Here is a 17,731-nt window from a genome sequence, read left to right as displayed (position 1 = left end):
ATACATTTCTAAGGCCTACAGCAAACGGCCGGTAGGGACTACACGACATTCCTCCAGGGTTGCTGACGTCAGTAACCCCAATAAACCCCTCCTCCGAGAATACTAAATAAGGGAGGCGAGGCCATTTTATATTGCTTTGGAGAAGAGTTGTTGTGGTATAGGAGTGTTGTTGCCGCCGCAATGCCGTCGAAACGCTGTTATTTTTATCCAGATTGCAGGTCCACTTTGTTCAGCCTTCCTAGGGTTGCGGGAGTTAGGGATCAATGGTTCAAATTTATTTTTAACCCGGTCCATAATAATTATGACCCAAATCTCGCTCTCTGTGCTGCGTATTTTACGGAGAAAAACACAATCTTCGCGAGTTCAATGCAGTATTCGCAAATCGGCTTGTTCTGAAAGATGGAGCAGTTCCTACTTTAAGAACAGAAGCTGTTGTTTACGGGCCACAACCTGTAAGTATGATTTATTTTTCGTCGATGTGTTTACCTGTAATAGTTCGTATTGTTAATTGTACGTTGTAGCAAGGAAGTAAACAAATGACAAACGATGTTTGGCTCTGCTGGTTTGTTAAATGCTCATTCATACTTAACGTTATCTGACAAACACCTAACGTTACAAACAGCGAACTTGGAATTAGTGGAAATTATTCTTTGATTGGAGCTTTAATGTATTGTTTATCTACATGCTTGTTTATCTACAGTCATGCTAAACATGGTCCTGTGTTTGATTTGGCTACTGTAGTAAATCCAGTGTTTAGTGTTAGTTTTGGGTGCAATCGTTCTAAAAATACAAAAGTAACGGTGCCATACAGTCAGAAACGATCACTATAGATCCGCAGTCTTTTCTCAAAAAAATCCCTTTGAGGACTGTAGTATAATTTGTTAGAACAATTATTATGAAATTCTTGTTTATGAAGCTTATTTTTTCTAATACTAAAATAATTAGTACAATTTAATTACAGGGTATCTAAAAAGTAATGAGACAGAGACAACAACAAAAAACTAACCTCTCTGAAACGTTGTTTAACAGCCGTTCTTGAACAGGTTCTGCTCGATCATCTTCATTAGTGAAGATGGGTCCGATTGACGCCATTGCTTATAATACACAAAGGCACAAACTACCGGTAAAGGTAAGGGGCGTGACGTTTCCGAAAAACGTGCACTAGGCGGTTAGCGAATCACAGCACACTGGACCAGCTAACCAATCTGAGCCCATTGCGTAGTTTTGAGGGACTGGCTTCATAGAACCAGGAAACCATCAGACAGTTTTTACAAGGAGGAACAGAGCAGTGTAGAATAAAGGTAAAATATTATTATTATGATTTAGGACTAGGTGAAACAATCCCCTGTTTCAGACCTGAGGTATGAGTGGTGACGATGCATCCATCGGAATGGTTTCCTCTCAGAAATATGAGTGGTGACGATGCATCCATCGGAGTGGTTTCCACGCATCCATCAGAATGATTTCCTCACTGTGGTAATGGTTTAGTGGGATAAGACTGGGTGTTTAAGCTTCATTGGGGTCATCAGGTGGGCACCCCCCTTCTCTGGTGTTTCAATGATAGGCCCACGACACCTCCAGAGGGCTCATCGGCAGCACCTGGCGTCCCAGGAGTGCCCCCCTCTGCTTTCAACCCTTACGTGCCGCAGGTGGTATTAGGGGCCCAGTTGGAGTCTCCCCTTTTTACCCATATCCATCGGCTTGCTGCTTCTGCTGCACCTGAGAGGGCTTTGATGGTTTGGCGTAGGGTTTGGCCTCGCACTCCCAGTTCCTTAAGCAGCCTGATGGTTGACTTGGCCACAAAGCCTCTGCAGCCGACTTCCACTGGGAAAACCTTGGATTTCCATCCGCGTTGCTCAGCATCAGCTGCCAATTCGGTGTACTTAAGTCTCTTGCGCTCAAATGCCTCCTCTACAGCATCCTCCCAGGGAACGGTAAGCTCTATTATGTACACGATGTGGAGTGATGGGGACCAGAGCACGAGGTCTGGTCTTAGGTTCGTTGTGGCAATCTCAGATGGGAAGTAAAGCCTTTGGTTCAAATCTGCCACCAATGTCCAGTCTCGAGCCTTTCCGAGCTGGCCGCTAACCGCTGTTGTATAGCCTTTGGCTGTCTTTACCCCTTCTCGAATGAACTCTCTTGCATATGAAGGATGGGATGATGGAGGAGGCAGGGCATTGTTCTTTAGTCGTCTGCACTCCAAGGTGGCTGCTAGGCACTTCAGGACATGGTTGTGCCGCCAGGTATAGCGGCCTTGTGACAAGCTTGTCTTGCATCCAACCAGAATGTGTTTGAGGTTTGCGGGGGATGGACAGAGGGGACACGTTGGGTCTTCTCCGTACCACTGGTTGAGGTTTGAGGGGGAAGGCAGGACGTCGTACGTTGCATGTAAGATGAAGCTGATGTGAAATGCTTTCATGCTCATCAGCTCCCTCCAAGAGAACTTTCTCCTCTCAACTCCCTCCCATCTCATCCACTGCCCTTGCTTGGCTTGTGAAACAGCCTTTGCACAGCTCGTTGCCTGCTCGTGCCATCGCACCTCCTCGAAAACCAGCCGTCGCCGCTGAGCTGGAGCTGCTCTATGCCACGATGGTCTGCTCTCTCCAGATCCGAGGCCGCCTCTCCCCTGTTGCACATTGCCAATGATGTCTCTGTGCCTGAGGTCTGACTTCGCCTGGTGAGTGGCTTCAGCTGGGCTCCATTTCCTTCCGGTCACCAGGGTAGGAGCTGTTTGGGAAACGCATGGATCACGGGACTCTGTTAGTGTCATTTCCAGCCTTACTTTAGAGCACTTGAACTCCTCAACCATGCTGGAAACAGGAATCTCCAAGATGCCTCTTCCATACAGTCCTATGTTAGTAAAGCATCCGGGCAGTCCCAGCCACTTTTTGGCAAATGAGCTGATCACTCTCTCCAGCTTTTCTACCTTTGAGATTGAGACCTCATAGATGGTAAGAGGCCACATCATCCTAGGTAGTAGCCCAAATTGAAGACACCACAGCTTTAGCCTGCCAGGGAGCATGGTCTTGTCGATACTCTCAAGGCCGTGCATTGTATCTTGCCTAAGCTGGTCTACCTGCGCTGTGTCCTTGAGGGTGGCGTGGTACCAACGTCCAAGACTCTTGACTGGCTTCTCTGCCACTGTTGGTATAGGCTCCTTGCCCACATAGAACCGCTGTTCCGACAGCTTTCCCTTGCTGACTGAAATGCTCCTGGACTTGCCTGGCTTTATTTCCATCCGAGCCCACTGTATGTTCTCCTGTAGCTTGTTCAGCAGACGCCTAGCACAAGCCTTGGTTGTGGTGAGGATGGTCATATCGTCCATATAGGCTCTGATGGGAGGGAGACGAAGACCAGATTTGAGCTTCTGACCTCCTACTACCCACCGAGATGCGCGAATGATGACCTCCATAGCCATCGTAAATGCTAAAGGTGAGATGGTGCATCCTGCCATTATTCCGATTTCTAAACGTTGCCATGCTGTGGTATACTCATTAGTAGTTAGGCATAGCTGCAGGTCTTGAAAATAGGATTTAACGAGGCGGGTGATTTCTTCTGGGATGCTGAAATACTGGAATGCAGCCCAGAGGAGATTATGAGGAACTGACCCAAAGGCATTTGCAAGATCCAAGAACACAACATGGAGATCTCTTCCATTCTTTTTGGCGGTTTGGATTTGAATCCATATCATGTTTGTGTGCTCTAAGCAACCAGAGAAGCCTGGAATCTCAGCTTTCTGCACCATGGTATCGATGTAGTGGTTATTTTCCAGGTAGGCTGTTAGTCTGTTAGCTACTACGCTGAAGAAGATTTTACCTTCAACGTTCAGGAGGCTGATTTGGCGGAACCTGCTGATGTCCACAGAGTCCTTTTCCTTCAGGATTAGGATGCCTCCTGCCCTCCTCCATGCCGTTGGAATTTCTTGTTTCTGCCACACTACTTTCATTAGCCTCCATAAACAGCGCAATACCCCTGGTGTGTTCTTATACAGCCGGTATGGGACTCCATTGGGCCCAGGGGAGGATGCAGCTCTTGCCTGACGTACAATTCTCTCCACTTCGCTCCATCTGGGGGGGGGGTGATGTCCAGCTGATGTTCTGGGGAATGTATCGGTGGCATATCGGGTGGAAGAGTTGTCTCTCCGCCTCGCTGGCTGTCAGTGTGGCTCTGTTTTAGGTAAGTTTCCAGATCTTTCTTTGATGCTTTGAGTTTGCCACTTTTTTCCTTTGTGAAAAGGTTTTTTGCAAACTTGTAGGGGTCTTTGAAGGAAGTTTGATCTCGCTTGCTCCTTCATTTTACGCCTCCTCCTCAGATTCTCAGCTCTCCTCAAGGTTGCCAATCGGTTCTTAATTTCTGCCTGTAGCAGGTCAATTCCCTCCTTCTCCTCCTCTGGAGCTTTTCTCCATTGTTTTTTCAGCTGCCTTCTCTCCTTGACTAACCGTTCTATCTCCTGCTGTCTTCTGAACTTCGTCAGGGTGGGTGATGGTTTTTTCCTCTTTTCTGCCATCCCAAAGCGCTGTGTACCATAGTTGTAAATCAGGTCTCCCATTCGCTCCAGCTTCTTTACTGCAGTTCCCCTCAGTTGTCCCAGGAGGTTACTGATGTCTGTGTCAATCGTCTCCCACTCCTTTTTCTCACAGGATTTTGGCCACTTGACCTGTGTTTTTCGCCCCTGAATTTTTTTCTCAGTTGTAGGCTGCGGCAAATTGGGCTTGAGGGCCACAACTATGCTTGGCTCCTCCTCTTCCTCTCGAACAGGGGGATTGATGTTCTGCAGACTTTGGGTTTGGTCCTGCTGCTGAACTTCACTTGCCTTATTCAACCTGCTACGTAAGAAGTAACGGTCAATGCAAGTTCCCTGTTGCGTTGACAGCAAGCACTTTTTCAAGCCTTGGTGTCTTCTCAGGCCTGCATAGGATGTTTCTTTGGTCCAGCCACATCTACACCTCTGGAGCTTAATTCCTGGAGTAGGTGTTGTCATCTCAGGTGTCTTATTGATCATCATTCTCGTTGTCAGTTTCGTTCCTGGGTCAGTAACCATGTAGTCTGTCGGTGAGTCATCATCCTCCCCCGCTCTCGCTGACTCTGGGGGTGTTTTCTTCCTTGAACTTTTTTAAGCCAGAGATGGGTGGGACCTGTACACTAATAGTGCCAGGTCCCTCCTACCACAGGGAGCTAACCTGGGGCAGGCCCGTTGGGGTCTTTCCCTCCTGGTAGCTGTCTTTCCAAGCTGTCACCAGGTCTTTCCCTAGTTGCCAGCTGCTCTCTTCACAGCAGTCACTGGGTAGATCCAGATGATCAATTATGATTTAGGACTAGGTGAAACAATCCCCTGTTTAAGACCTGAGGTATGAGTGGTGACGATGCATCCATCGGAATGGTTTCCTCTCAGAAATATGAGTGGTGACGATGCATCCATCGGAGTGGTTTCCTCTCTGTAGTGGTAACAACGCATCCATCAGAATGATTTCCTCACTGTGGTAATGGTTTAGTGGGATAAGACTGGGTGTTTAAGCTTCATTGGGGTCATCAGGTGGGCACCCCCCTTCTCTGGTGTTTCAATGATAGGCCCACGACACCTCAAGAGGGCTCATCGGCAGCACCTGGCGTCCCAGGTGTGCCCCCCTCTGCTTTCAACCCTTACGTGCCGCAGGTGGTATTAGGGGCCCAGTTGGAGTCTCCCCTTTTTACCCATATCCATCGGCTTGCTGCATCTGCTGCACCTGAGAGGGCTTTGATGGTTTGGCGTAGGGTTATATAACAGATAATGCAATTTTTTTTTAAACGAAGCATGAACACATGTAAGAGTGCACCCCACAAACACAATCAAGCCTTCAAAAAAATGTGTTTTACCACCCCTTTAAAATAGCTAAAACTAAAACTGAGATGAAAAATTTATTTTAAAAAAACTATATAGAATTTTTTTAAACTAAGAAAAATAACAAAACTACAAAAAAATATTTTAAAAAAAATACTAAAACTTTAAAATGAAAAAGGAAATATAATAAAAAAACTAAACTAGTATCTCATTTATGCTAAAATAACACTGATCCATACTGTTAAACGAATCAAGATGTCAATTATAAATATCCTTGTATTTAAAGTAAACATTTATTTCCATTCATAAACCATTTTAATTTCATAACATGATGTATTTCTGTACACATTGAGTGTAACGAAAAACTCGGTCCACTTTATGCATTAAAGTGCCGTTAAATGCCAGAATAGAGCCTGACTAAATGCGTGCTTGCTAAAACAATAGTTTTTGGCTTAAGATGGTTGTCATGGTCCAATAAACACATGGCCTGTGTGATGACAGAAGGAAACGGAAGTCTTTTCAAAGGAAGAGCAATTAAGACTGAAGAAAACAAAGACAAGACATTTTTGGAATTGCATAAAAACCTTTAATCATTTACAATAAGATCATCAACCTGGTCATTAAGTAGGTAAGTGAGTAGATTTTGATGTAGAATTATGCAAATCAGTCAGTTATGCTATGTAGGGTGTAGAGAGCACTACGCTTTGGAACGGACAAGAAATACTAAAATGAGTGGCTCATAAAAACCAGCACGTTCTAGATCACAGAATATCACTAGAGGTCTTCAAAGGGCCCAGTTATCTCAGATAACTGTGAATGCTGTGATTCATTAAGCTGTGTGTGCACGCACATGAAGCAAGTACGAGTGTTTCTCCATCAAGGAGGCCTCTGTTTGGGCCAATGGATTGCACAAAGCTCTTTTATTTAAAGGTTAATAGTTCTTAAAGGGGACATTTCACAGGATTTTTCTTGTTCTTATAAAATTAAATGGCTTTACTAGAGTTACTCTGGTGTAGTGGTTGTCGGCTGTTTTGGCCATGGCACACACATATTCCCATGGTCTTTCTTTCACGCATATCTTTCATCAGTCAAGTCTTTCAAGTCTTGCATCAGAAAAACATTTAGAATTAAGTTTTTTTGTTGTTACTGTTGTGTCTTTGACTACACAAACTCCGGTCCACTGCCAGACTACACCAACACTGCTCTAGTGTTTATAAAGTCCACACTGATCATGTATGGCAACTAAGCTGCAAGAATGACTCCTTCAGCACGTTTTGTGCTTGTGACATCACAACCATGAGCTCATTAACATAACCCTTGTTTGCGAATGCAAATTGTAGAATGTTCATTATTCTGCACTTTGTGCACAGATGAATGACAGTGTGAACTACCTTAATTAGTTACATAGTCATTGACATATGTAGAAGTCGTAAAGGGACAGTATCAAATCATCATTTTTTATTTTGAGAGTCAGAGAGGGGATGGAAAATGCTCATGTAAAACTTAGTTAAGCTGACTCAACAAAATACCAACACAGGGAAAACAAATAAATGGATTAGATTATAGCAATTAAAGCAATATTAATGAAATTCAATTAATGATTTTCTTCTTTACTTTCTTCTGTAACACTGGCCACGTATACACTGTAAAGTTTCAGGAGTGACAACCGCATTTAAATGCAGGAGTGAGTCCCCTAGGTTATCGCTACATGTGTGTACGGAACACAAATCACTCCCGTAATTGTGATGATTGACACTGTGCTACTTTCTGGCGTCTCGCTTGTTTGGTATCCGCTATTCTGACCAAAGTAATTTTATAGTGACAAAAGACTCGTTGTGTTCAGCAATTTGAACTAAAGCACAGTTGATGTTTTTCATCAGAGATGTATCTATCATCATATATCTCTCGTTGTATAGTACAGTACGTCATAACAACTACTCCAGTTGTTCTGTCCGGTTCCGTACACACTTCATCGAATTTAAGGTTGGTTGTCACTCCTGTAAATTACTGAACTCTGTGTGTATAGAACAGGATTAAACACTAAAAGGTGAATTGACAACTGAATTTAGCTGCAGTCAAGTCACCTTTCTTTATATAGCGCTTTTTACAATACAGATTGTTTCAAGGCAGCTTTACAGAGATAACAGGAAAATAATGCAACAAAGTTTGTTTCCAGAAGAAAGCAGTGTGTTCGTGGCCACTGTAGCTGTTGCTCTCTTCAATTCTTTTACTCTCAGGTGGGATTTTTCCCCTTTGTGTTTCACATTGTCGAATCTACATGCTGTCTGTCACGTTCACAATATTTCAATCTCAGTTGTCAGGAGTTTCCACAGGAAGTGGGACTTTATTTACCTTTTTTGCAAGTGTATGTTACACTCCGACAACCACCATAAAAACTTTCGATTTTGATGTAGGCCTTCTATGATGCAGGAAAAGCTGAGTTGCCTCTGGTAGAGCTGTAACCCTTCATACAGTTGTTTCAGCATCTATTTAAAATCCCACCGATGAAACACAACAATTTTTAAATAATTAAACATTTGGTCAGTTATTGATTTAAAATGATATCATTTGAATAAATTATGATTTAGTGAAAAATGAAGCTTTGAATATTTAAAAATCAACGCTTAGACTACCTTTTAAAAGTTCGGGATTGGGGTCTCTTATGCTCACAAACGCTTTGATTATTTGACTTGCTTCTATGACTTGCTGCACTTGCTTATAAATATTCTCTGCTCTTTTTCACTCTCGTTTGCTCCTTCACACTGTTATGTCATGGCCACGCTGGCCACCTCACTCTCCGGTCTGTGGACGGGTTTGGAATCCAGGAGAAAATAGCAGCAGTCTGTCCTCCCTCCAATAACACTGCGCAAAGAATGTGAGCTTCAGAGGCCAGACAGGAAACCCACTGTGTGTGTGTGTGTGTGTGTGTGTGTGTGTGTGTGTGTGTGTGTGTGTGTGTGTGTGTGTGTGTGTGTGTGTGTGTGTGTGTGTGTGTGTGTGTGTGTGTGTGTGTGTGTGTGTGTGTGTGTGTGTGTGTGTGTGAGTGTGAGTGAGAGAGGAAGCTGAGCAGGAAGAAGGAGAATGATAATACCACAAGCAAGAAGAGAGCACTCCTTACATGTTGCATATATCTTTTGTAGCACAGGAACAATTTAGCTGCACTTTTGTGGCTTTTCCAGATATTTTTGGTCCAGGTGGTGATGGAGAGGTGAGGGATCGTTTCTTTTGAAAAGAATCACAGTGTCACAGTCTTTTGAGATCACAGTGTCTGGTCTGATCTCACGTCTGATAGTGTCGGTGTGTGAGCGCACCTGAGGTCTGTGGGCCGCTACGGTCTAGACACACTTCACACTCTGTTTCCTCCTCATGACATCAAACACCTCTCACACGCACATGCACACACACACACTCATGCAGGCCCGTCCTGAAGAGTAGGATTAACTGTAGAATCTGTTTAGGGATTATTGGCTTCACACCACCTGTGTGACAGAAACACCTCTGCTGAGGCCTGTCCATCAAGTGACGGAGGGAATCTCACAGATCCTGTCAAGAACATGGTGGGGGTCATATAAAAAAAATATATATACATATATATATGAAACAGCAAAACTAGCTTAACCAATGCCATCAGTTTTGCCAACCAATGTCTGACAGGGGGATTGTTCAGAAAACCTATTTGAAAAATTATATTAAATTTGCAGTTCTTTTTGTTCACTGTAGTGGCAGAGAAATCACACTTTTTTTAGTAAAAAACAACCAAATGTATGGATTTCTGTATAGAGTTATGATTTCTGCATTTTCATAACAAGCAAAACCCCTCCTAATTATCATTATTTTATTGCATAAAGGTTATTAAAAAAGCAAAAATTTATATTAAATTATTATAAAACTGCAAAACTAAAAAAGAAAGAAAAGTATGCATCTTAATAGTAGAGTGGTGCATGGATGACATATTTTTTTAGGCCAAAATCTGGAAATGAGTTAGCATTTTAGCACTTCTGGTTCCATCATCCTGAAGTCAATACATTTTTTCAATGGGTTTTTGGATAAATGCCTGAAATAAGATCTATGGTGAACAAATCCTCAAGATATTTTCACATTTTATTCTACAATATAAAATACATCAGTAATACCCTCTTGTGAATTTTTAAAGATTTTACTTGTCTTGTAAAAGGTGGTTACTAACAAGTGGTTAAATGGGACTGTAGAGGTTGTCAAGGACATTAAACGTCATCAGCCTTCTTGTGTTTATAACCGCGCTCTTGCAAACTATTATAACTCGAACTTTCAGGGAAAATGTTTTTAAACAAAGACTGAAGGAGTTCTTAGAAACTTAGTGATGGTGACGTTGAAGTCATGCGACCGTGTTCGTTTACAGCCTACGTTTAGCTTTTGACTTCTGCTGATTGTATTTATGCTTCAAAATTCATGAAAGTTGAGTATCATGATGAACAAAACATGGAAGAATCATATGCTTTTGTTAGTCAAAGACCTTGCAATAATCCAAAAGAAAATGGAAAAATCCTATTGGGTATTTGTCGAGGGAACCAGTGTGATTCTAACTTCCAGGTTGGCCTACAAAAATACATTACTACTGCAGTACTCTGTTGCTTTTCATACAGATTTAAAAAAAAAGAAAAAAGAAAGTATTTTCTCTCTCCAGAATCGACTGAAAATTATCATTAAGAATAATGGAAATTACCGCCAAAAAAAACATTTAAGTAAAATCACCAGGCGCATTATAGTAAGGATAATTCAGAAAGGAAACCATTTTCAGAATGCCAAAAATGTTAAGGGTTCTTATAATATAAGCCAGTGTTTTCAACCAGAGGGACAGGGCCAACTAAGGGGACTAATGGGGTCTACGGGATGAATTAAAAGTAGTGAAATTAGTAAATTATTATTAATGTATAAAAATAATTTGATGCAAGAAATAAAATGCACAAAAAAACACACATTTTAGTAATATTTCCTTTTATTTTTCCTCAATAACAAGCAGTTTTATCATTAATATTGGTATTATATTAGTCTATATGGGGTAATCCTTCAAAGATTGTGATGGACATTTGGAGGTCATTTCGACCTGAAAGCTTGTTCTTTCCTTTGTGTGTGTGTGTGTGTGTGTGTGTGTGTGTGTGTGTGTGTGTGTGTGTGTGTGTGTGTGTGTGTGTGTGTGTGTGTGTGTGTGTGTGTGTGTGTGTGTGTGTGTGTGTGTGTGTGTGTGTGTGTGTGTGTGTGTGTGAAACGTGAGCTGGACATGTTTTGGTGACGTTGACGCAGTGATCACCGTGGGTGACTCGTGACCTGGCAGAGCTCCAGCCTCCATCCCTCTTACACCCACACTGTTGAGGCTGGCTGGGCTTTGAGCACCTGGGTGTTGCATGTGTGTGGGTGCTGGTCATGGAGCTGTAGGGACTTGCCCCAAGAGAAATGTTTATCCTACACCTCCTACTCTCAAGTGTGCACTATTCTTTATCTTGACAGCTGTACTTAATGTGTGACTAAACAGATCAATGTTCTCTAAAATCCTTCTGCCCCAGAACACTCTTTTAAGACGTATTAGACATTGTTTACAAGTTTAGACTTCTCAGGGCAAGAATGTCAATGAAGACAAATTGTTATGTTAGTAGTTCTTACCTGTACAAAACTCACCACCAAGATGCTTTTAAGGTTACAAATTTGAAGTTTCTAGGGTGGTTGATAAGTGGTTGCTTACACTCAGTTTTGAAGAAGAATTCATGTCTGTAGCACAAACGGCTTGGGACGAGTCTCACATGAGCTGTAATAATGCCGGTGCTTTAGTCTGTACTCGTACTTCAGTAATTGTAAACACTGCAGAGTGTGTACCTAATGTGTTGTGTTTTTGTTACAGGCTCAAGGAAATTGAGATGAGTGAATATGATGCCACCACTTACGACCGCTTCTCTGGAGCCGTCCGACGACAGGTCCAGTCGCTCCGCATCATTCTGGACAGTCTGCAGGTAAACACCTCTAGTAGTCCCACTCCAGGTGTGTGTGGGCTGAAGACATACTGGTTTCTTCCCTGTGCATGGGCTGAAGTGACTGGTCCAGGGGTTCCCAAACTTTTTCATGTTACAACTCTTAGAAAGGTTTTAATTTATCTCGAGACACACCACAGACTTTTTAGCGAAATGGTGAGAAAACTTACTCAACTACTTATCAATTTAATTGCATTACCATATGGCTCATATGACTACTCAAAAGTTTGGGGTCAATTGTTTTAATAAAAGAAGTCTCTTATGCTCACTAAGGCTGCTTTTACTTAAAAACAGTCAAATTGTAAACAAAAAAAAAAAAAAAATATATATATATATATATATATATTAGAATTTAAAATAAAAATGTCTTCTATTTGAATATATTTTCAAAAGAATAGTATTTGTTTGAAATAATAATCTTTTAATGGTCTTTACTATCACTTTTGATCAGTTTAATGTGTCTTATTTAAGAAGATTTTTTTTTTAAATGGTAGTTTATGCTATATATTAAAGGGATAGTTCACCCAAAAATAAAAATTCTGTCAGTATTGACTCACCCTCATGTTGTTCCAACCCCGTAAGACCTTTCTTCATATTCGGAACACGAATTAAGATATTTTTGATGAAATCTGAGAGCTGGATCACTCCTCCATACTCCTCGATAGGCTTCTTGAGGGATTGAACTTGCCAGCCTCGAAAAGTTATTAAAGACATCGTTAGTCAAAATAGTCCAAGTGACCACAGTGGCTCAATCTTAAGTTTATCAAACGACGAGAATACTTTTTGTGTGCAAAAAAAAACAAAAATAACGACTTTGTTTCAACTATTCATTTTATGCATTGCAAAGTATTGTAAAACGTACTTAAATGTAACTTTTCAGTTAGTGAGGCACATGTTGATTCAGTAGCTGCTCTGCGTGTAAAGCCCTGTTCACACTACCAGTGACACGATCCCATTCATTGCAATAGAGAGCTGGAAATTTCCGGCGACACAAGGGACACTGATATTTGGCGGCAGGATGTAGGTGTTTCCAGCGACACGACAAATGTTTAGCTTTATGTAAAAAATTAAGAGGAAGAGCGACTTTCGGGAGCGACAACCAATAGGAGTGAAGTCAGTGGAGCGCACATGATCCGTCACTACAGCCTGTGGTGGAGTGAACCCAGATACACTGGCACTTGTGCTTTCGCCGGAGGGAAATAGCTGCGATGGCAAATAGCACTCGCTCTTCATCTTTAATATTAAGCATTTTATGGACTGATTCCACTCATTTTTAGTCTTTCCTTCCAAAATGTTTGTTTTCAGCGGCAAGAAAACTGATTCGGGGTCTACAACATGGAAATACATCCGTGAAAATGCCACTGACGGCAGGCAGTGACAAAGTCAGTTTGAGAGATTTGTTCAGCTCATTCAGCAAAAGATTTATTAGAAGCCAAATCTTCTAAAAGAACCATCTCATAAGACTCATTTATTTGTGAATCGTACTACATAGTTGTATGTTTTTTTTTCCCGCAAGGAGCGCCACCTCTGACAAGTGGTGTAGGAAACAATGCTGTGATATGTGTCAGGTCAAAAATAAATTAATACAAATTAGGCTATTTATATTTTAATATTCACATTTTTTTATATCTTTTTGACATGGCATAAACATACCGCCATTGCGTAACCCACTTATTCCCACTCTGCAGATTGAAAACGGCTGATCTTCGATTAGCTGTGCCACCACTATTATAGTTGATACATTGAGTCTGAATTTGACAAAAACAGTAATGTCTGTACAAAACAAGATTCATTTACATGAGGTTAAAATATGCCTGCTGAATAGTTCTGGATTACTAGCTGATTAGTTGCAGTGAGTATTCGTGCAAGCTCTAGTGTGCACGTGCACACGCACGTAACCACACCTACAGTTTTCCTTTAGCATTTCAGCCAACTCACGAGAGGGCCATCCTGTGAGTCCAAAAGAACATGCGTTGTTATTATTATTAGGCGTCCTGCCCTCCTGATTGGTCTGTCGATATGGACCCAGGCGCTCGTCGGCCTGTATGGAAGGATGTCCGGCAGCGCGTCTGATCCTTTTTGTTTGGGTGTGGGTGGATGGAGCGCTAGAACTCGAGTGGAGTTTCTCAGAAAATGCTGATTGAAGACCAGCTAGTTTCGCTGTCTACATTCAACCAAACAAGCCGTGGCTCTGATCTGAGATCTGTATCTGCTCATGGGGATTCCCTGTGCTGTGTGAACGAAGGACCGGCTCCAGCCACAGGGAGGATCAGGTTCCTCTTTGGCAGCCCGTTGCGAGGAGCTTTGCTCAAAGACAGATGTGTTTATGTGAAAACATAGTGACAAGGATTATCTCTGTCTGTCTTTCACAGTCCGGTCCTCTAAATCAGCGCTATCTGCTTTCACCTACAATAGCGTGTGTGAAGAAGGCTGGCAGCCACGGTGGCATGTGTGTGGTCGAGATGAGCGCTGGCATCATTCTGTACTAGTCCTGTCCTGAGAAGAAGTTAACCTCCACGTCACCCTGAGCCTCTGTTCTCCGCTTGGGATCTTTTCCAGATAGTAATTTGACTACTGCCTATTCATTTGCTCCTGTAAAAATGGCGAAACATACACTAACTGTCAGAAGTTTGGAAACATCTAATCTTTCCAAGATGTTGAGAATAATAATAATTATAAAGTCTTTAACCAACTTCGTGAGGTGCAAGTTGCTGGACACTTATCGACTGTTTATTCTTTTCTTTCCGTTTTCCAACTCCGAAAATAATAATAAAATAAAATAATAGACTGGTACATTTTAGGGGGAATAGGAAAATTTTTCACTCCAATTAAAATTTAAATAAATATTCAAAATAAAATTTAGGTTTATGAACAAATCATACGCAGGCACATTTTAGGAGGACTTTTTTGAACTCTATTGTTTGCTGGACATATATTGACTGCTAAACTAAATTAAATAAATACATTTACAAATACATTTTTACAGTTTTTAAGATCATGAGAAACAAGTACATTTTGTCTGAACTTCTGAATGTTGTATTGGTGAACGCTTGTCCTGGTTCATTAAGTTTTATGTTTAAAAAACGCAAACAACAACAACAACTCATCTGTTTTCAAAGGAATGTGGTATATGAGAGCTGTAAAAAGAGAGCAAAACCGTGAATTTGGGCCCTTGCCTTTACTCTCTAATCACTGCTCATATGATTTTCCACAACTGACTCTCCCAAACATGTTGAACACATGCTCATTCACACACCTACCTGACAGAGAAGTGTTCACAGCGGGTTGTCCTGTAGTTTGTGGTATATACACTCATTATTCTCAGGACTCTGACCACAAGCCTGTTATAGTAGCTTGAGGACATTTATTAATGGCGTTTGCAAAAGCAAACATCCCTATATTGCATATACTTAGGGTTAGGTGTTTTTCAAAACCTTTTATAAAAAAGTGTTTGTTAAAGTCCCCCTGTAGTCAATAATTGTATGCATTCAATCCCATCTTTGATCACCAAAAAGGCATATTTAAACTATTTTCCTGTGGGAAAAAAATTATTCATGCCTTAAAATAGCTTGAATCTAACTCTACACCCTTGCTATATTTAGTATATATGGAGTCATGAATATGCAAATTTGCCCCGCTTCCACTCACTCATACAGGCTCGTCTACAAGTGGATGTATCAGAATGATAATGCATTTTATGTATCACTCTCTACAACGTCGGACACATAACGCTAATTAATATGATTGGCCTTTTACTTGACTACATTATCAAAGAGCTAATAATGTGTTACTAATGTTACACAAACCATGTTCCCGTTCACCATCTTAGAGTCAGACATCTTGCACTGATGGTTTCTGAAAATCAGCATCCTTAGAAATCTCAGAACGTCAGTGGAGAACGGCATATAGTTCATCATAACATTGTAATATACATCATGCACATAATTCCCCTGATATATTGCTAAATGTACCCAATTTTTCACATCAACAGAAAAATATTCCTTGATAATCTGGCTTCTCTTGAGACTCCACTGCATCAGAGCAGTCATAGTTAATGATATGCTAAAGCCTGCCCGCATGTTGACGTGATTGGTTACAAGGTAGTTTGTGACGTAAGAAACACCAGTGATTTCAAACCGCGTTTTTGAGAAAATACAGTTTTAAGGAGAAAATACTCAGCAATGGTGTTGACTTATGAATTTGTACATGGTTTGTCTTAAAAAATATTAAAAACACCACGCTGACATTTTCACCACTGGGCAGTCTTTAAGTTTAAAACAAGAGTATATCGGTACCATATCAGCTGATATTGAGACCTTCATTTTCATGCTGTTTTCCACTATTTTTACATTTAGATATACAATTCTGTTGTCTGTTAAATGCAATCTTTAGCATGTGTCATAATTAATATACATTTTTCATGATGTACACTATAATGCCTAAATAGTGCACTTTTATATTGAAAAATGTTAAATTGATGTTAATGTATGATTATTATTTATTTATTTTATTTAGACAAAATAGTATAGAATTTTAATAACCATTTTATGGTTATCGGTCATAGCATATATATAATTATTTCCAAACTGGGGTTTGCGAACCCCTGGGTGTTCATGGGGAAACTGCAGGACTCACGAGTTTTGTGAATTGTTGAAATGTTAATCATTTATTAAATAATAAAAATGTAATAATAATAAAACTTACTTAAATTATGACATTTTTATTTGTTTAACTGGTGCTGCTTGTTGCTGCTGCTGTTGTTAAATTATTAAAATATTAACTTAAAGTTTGATAATTCAAGTGAATGTTTTAGGTCTATAGGTTTCGGCTGACAAGAAAGTTTGTGAATCCCTGCCGTAAATAAAAGCATTGTGTTTGTTGTGGGCTGGTTGGCTTGTACCAAAGTCAGTTCTGTCATCATTCAGGTATGAAGTCAGGGGAATTACAGGCAGCATTTGTGTGGAAATGGAGCATTAGAGCTCTTTTTCACACAGACTTGAGATATGACACAGAATAGAGCAGATGATCTCATCCATTCAGTCAATCCCTGGAGTGCCGACATGCTCTTTGCTGTTTCTTCAACTCATGACTCTTTATTACAGTGTAACTTCACACTTCTGTCTGAAACTCTCACAAGAGCGTATGTGATGCATTCATTATTACCTAACAATAATGGATGATGTGTGTGTGTCTGTGAATGTGCCTACTTGAGTGTACTTGTATGTCTGTCTTTGTACGTGCTTGTGTTCACGTGTGTGTGGAGTGATGAGTAGTGATGTGGTGTTGGGTCATTGTTCTTCGTGAAGATCTGACATTCTTGCTTATATAATGAGAGCCACATGTGGAAGTGTTTCTATGGGTGTTTGTTGATGTTTGATCCATGTTTGAAGCGGAGGAGGTCAAGGACCCGCTGGGGGTCAAGGTCACGACTGAGATGCAGTATGCAACTTTTATTAGTCATCGTTAATTGTTTTTATTCCATTATAAGTGTAGAGCTTGGGCTGAACCTCACAAAATGTCGTTAGATGTCTGCTTATAACGCGAAGAATATTTGAAAGATGTAAATGGTGTTTGTGTTTCAGGCTAAAGGGAAGGAGAGGCAGTGGTTGAGGAATCAGGCTCTGGGCGAGCTGGACGATGCTAAGATCATTGACGGCCTAACAGGAGAGAAGGCCATTTATAAACGCAGAGGAGAGCTGGAGCCAGAGGTGAGAGCTCACATTCACTAAACAATAGTGACAAACGCCTACAGGGCTTTAACTGCTCAAACGAACACATGTCAATACAAATTCACAACGTTTTTTAAGCAAATAACTACTTATATTTTGTAGGTCAGCATGATATGTAAATTCACCCTATCTATCTTCTTTTCTTTTCTTTTTTTAAATTGACTCTGTAATTTCAAAGCTATGAT

At 41.0% G+C, this 17,731-nt stretch overlaps 1 protein-coding gene across 3 annotated transcripts in view; it reads left to right on the top strand.

Moving 5' to 3' along the window:
- Positions 1 to 17,731, top strand: part of vwa8 (von Willebrand factor A domain containing 8) — a 142,617-nt gene that overhangs the window by 108,235 nt on the left and 16,651 nt on the right. For all 3 annotated transcript variants that reach the window (XM_077215719.1, XM_077215720.1, XM_077215721.1), the window contains 2 exons: positions 11,691 to 11,799; positions 17,400 to 17,525. In XM_077215719.1, the coding sequence (XP_077071834.1) occupies positions 11,691 to 11,799; positions 17,400 to 17,525 (235 nt within the window). The remainder of the gene's footprint in view (positions 1 to 11,690; positions 11,800 to 17,399; positions 17,526 to 17,731) is intronic.

The sequence above is a fragment of the Siphateles boraxobius genome, unplaced genomic scaffold (assembly GCF_051911475.1).
Source record: "Siphateles boraxobius isolate OS27281-9 unplaced genomic scaffold, OSU_SipBor_1 7, whole genome shotgun sequence".
Classification (NCBI taxonomy): domain Eukaryota; kingdom Metazoa; phylum Chordata; class Actinopteri; order Cypriniformes; family Leuciscidae; genus Siphateles; species Siphateles boraxobius.
This window is presented reverse-complemented; position numbering and strand designations above follow the sequence as displayed.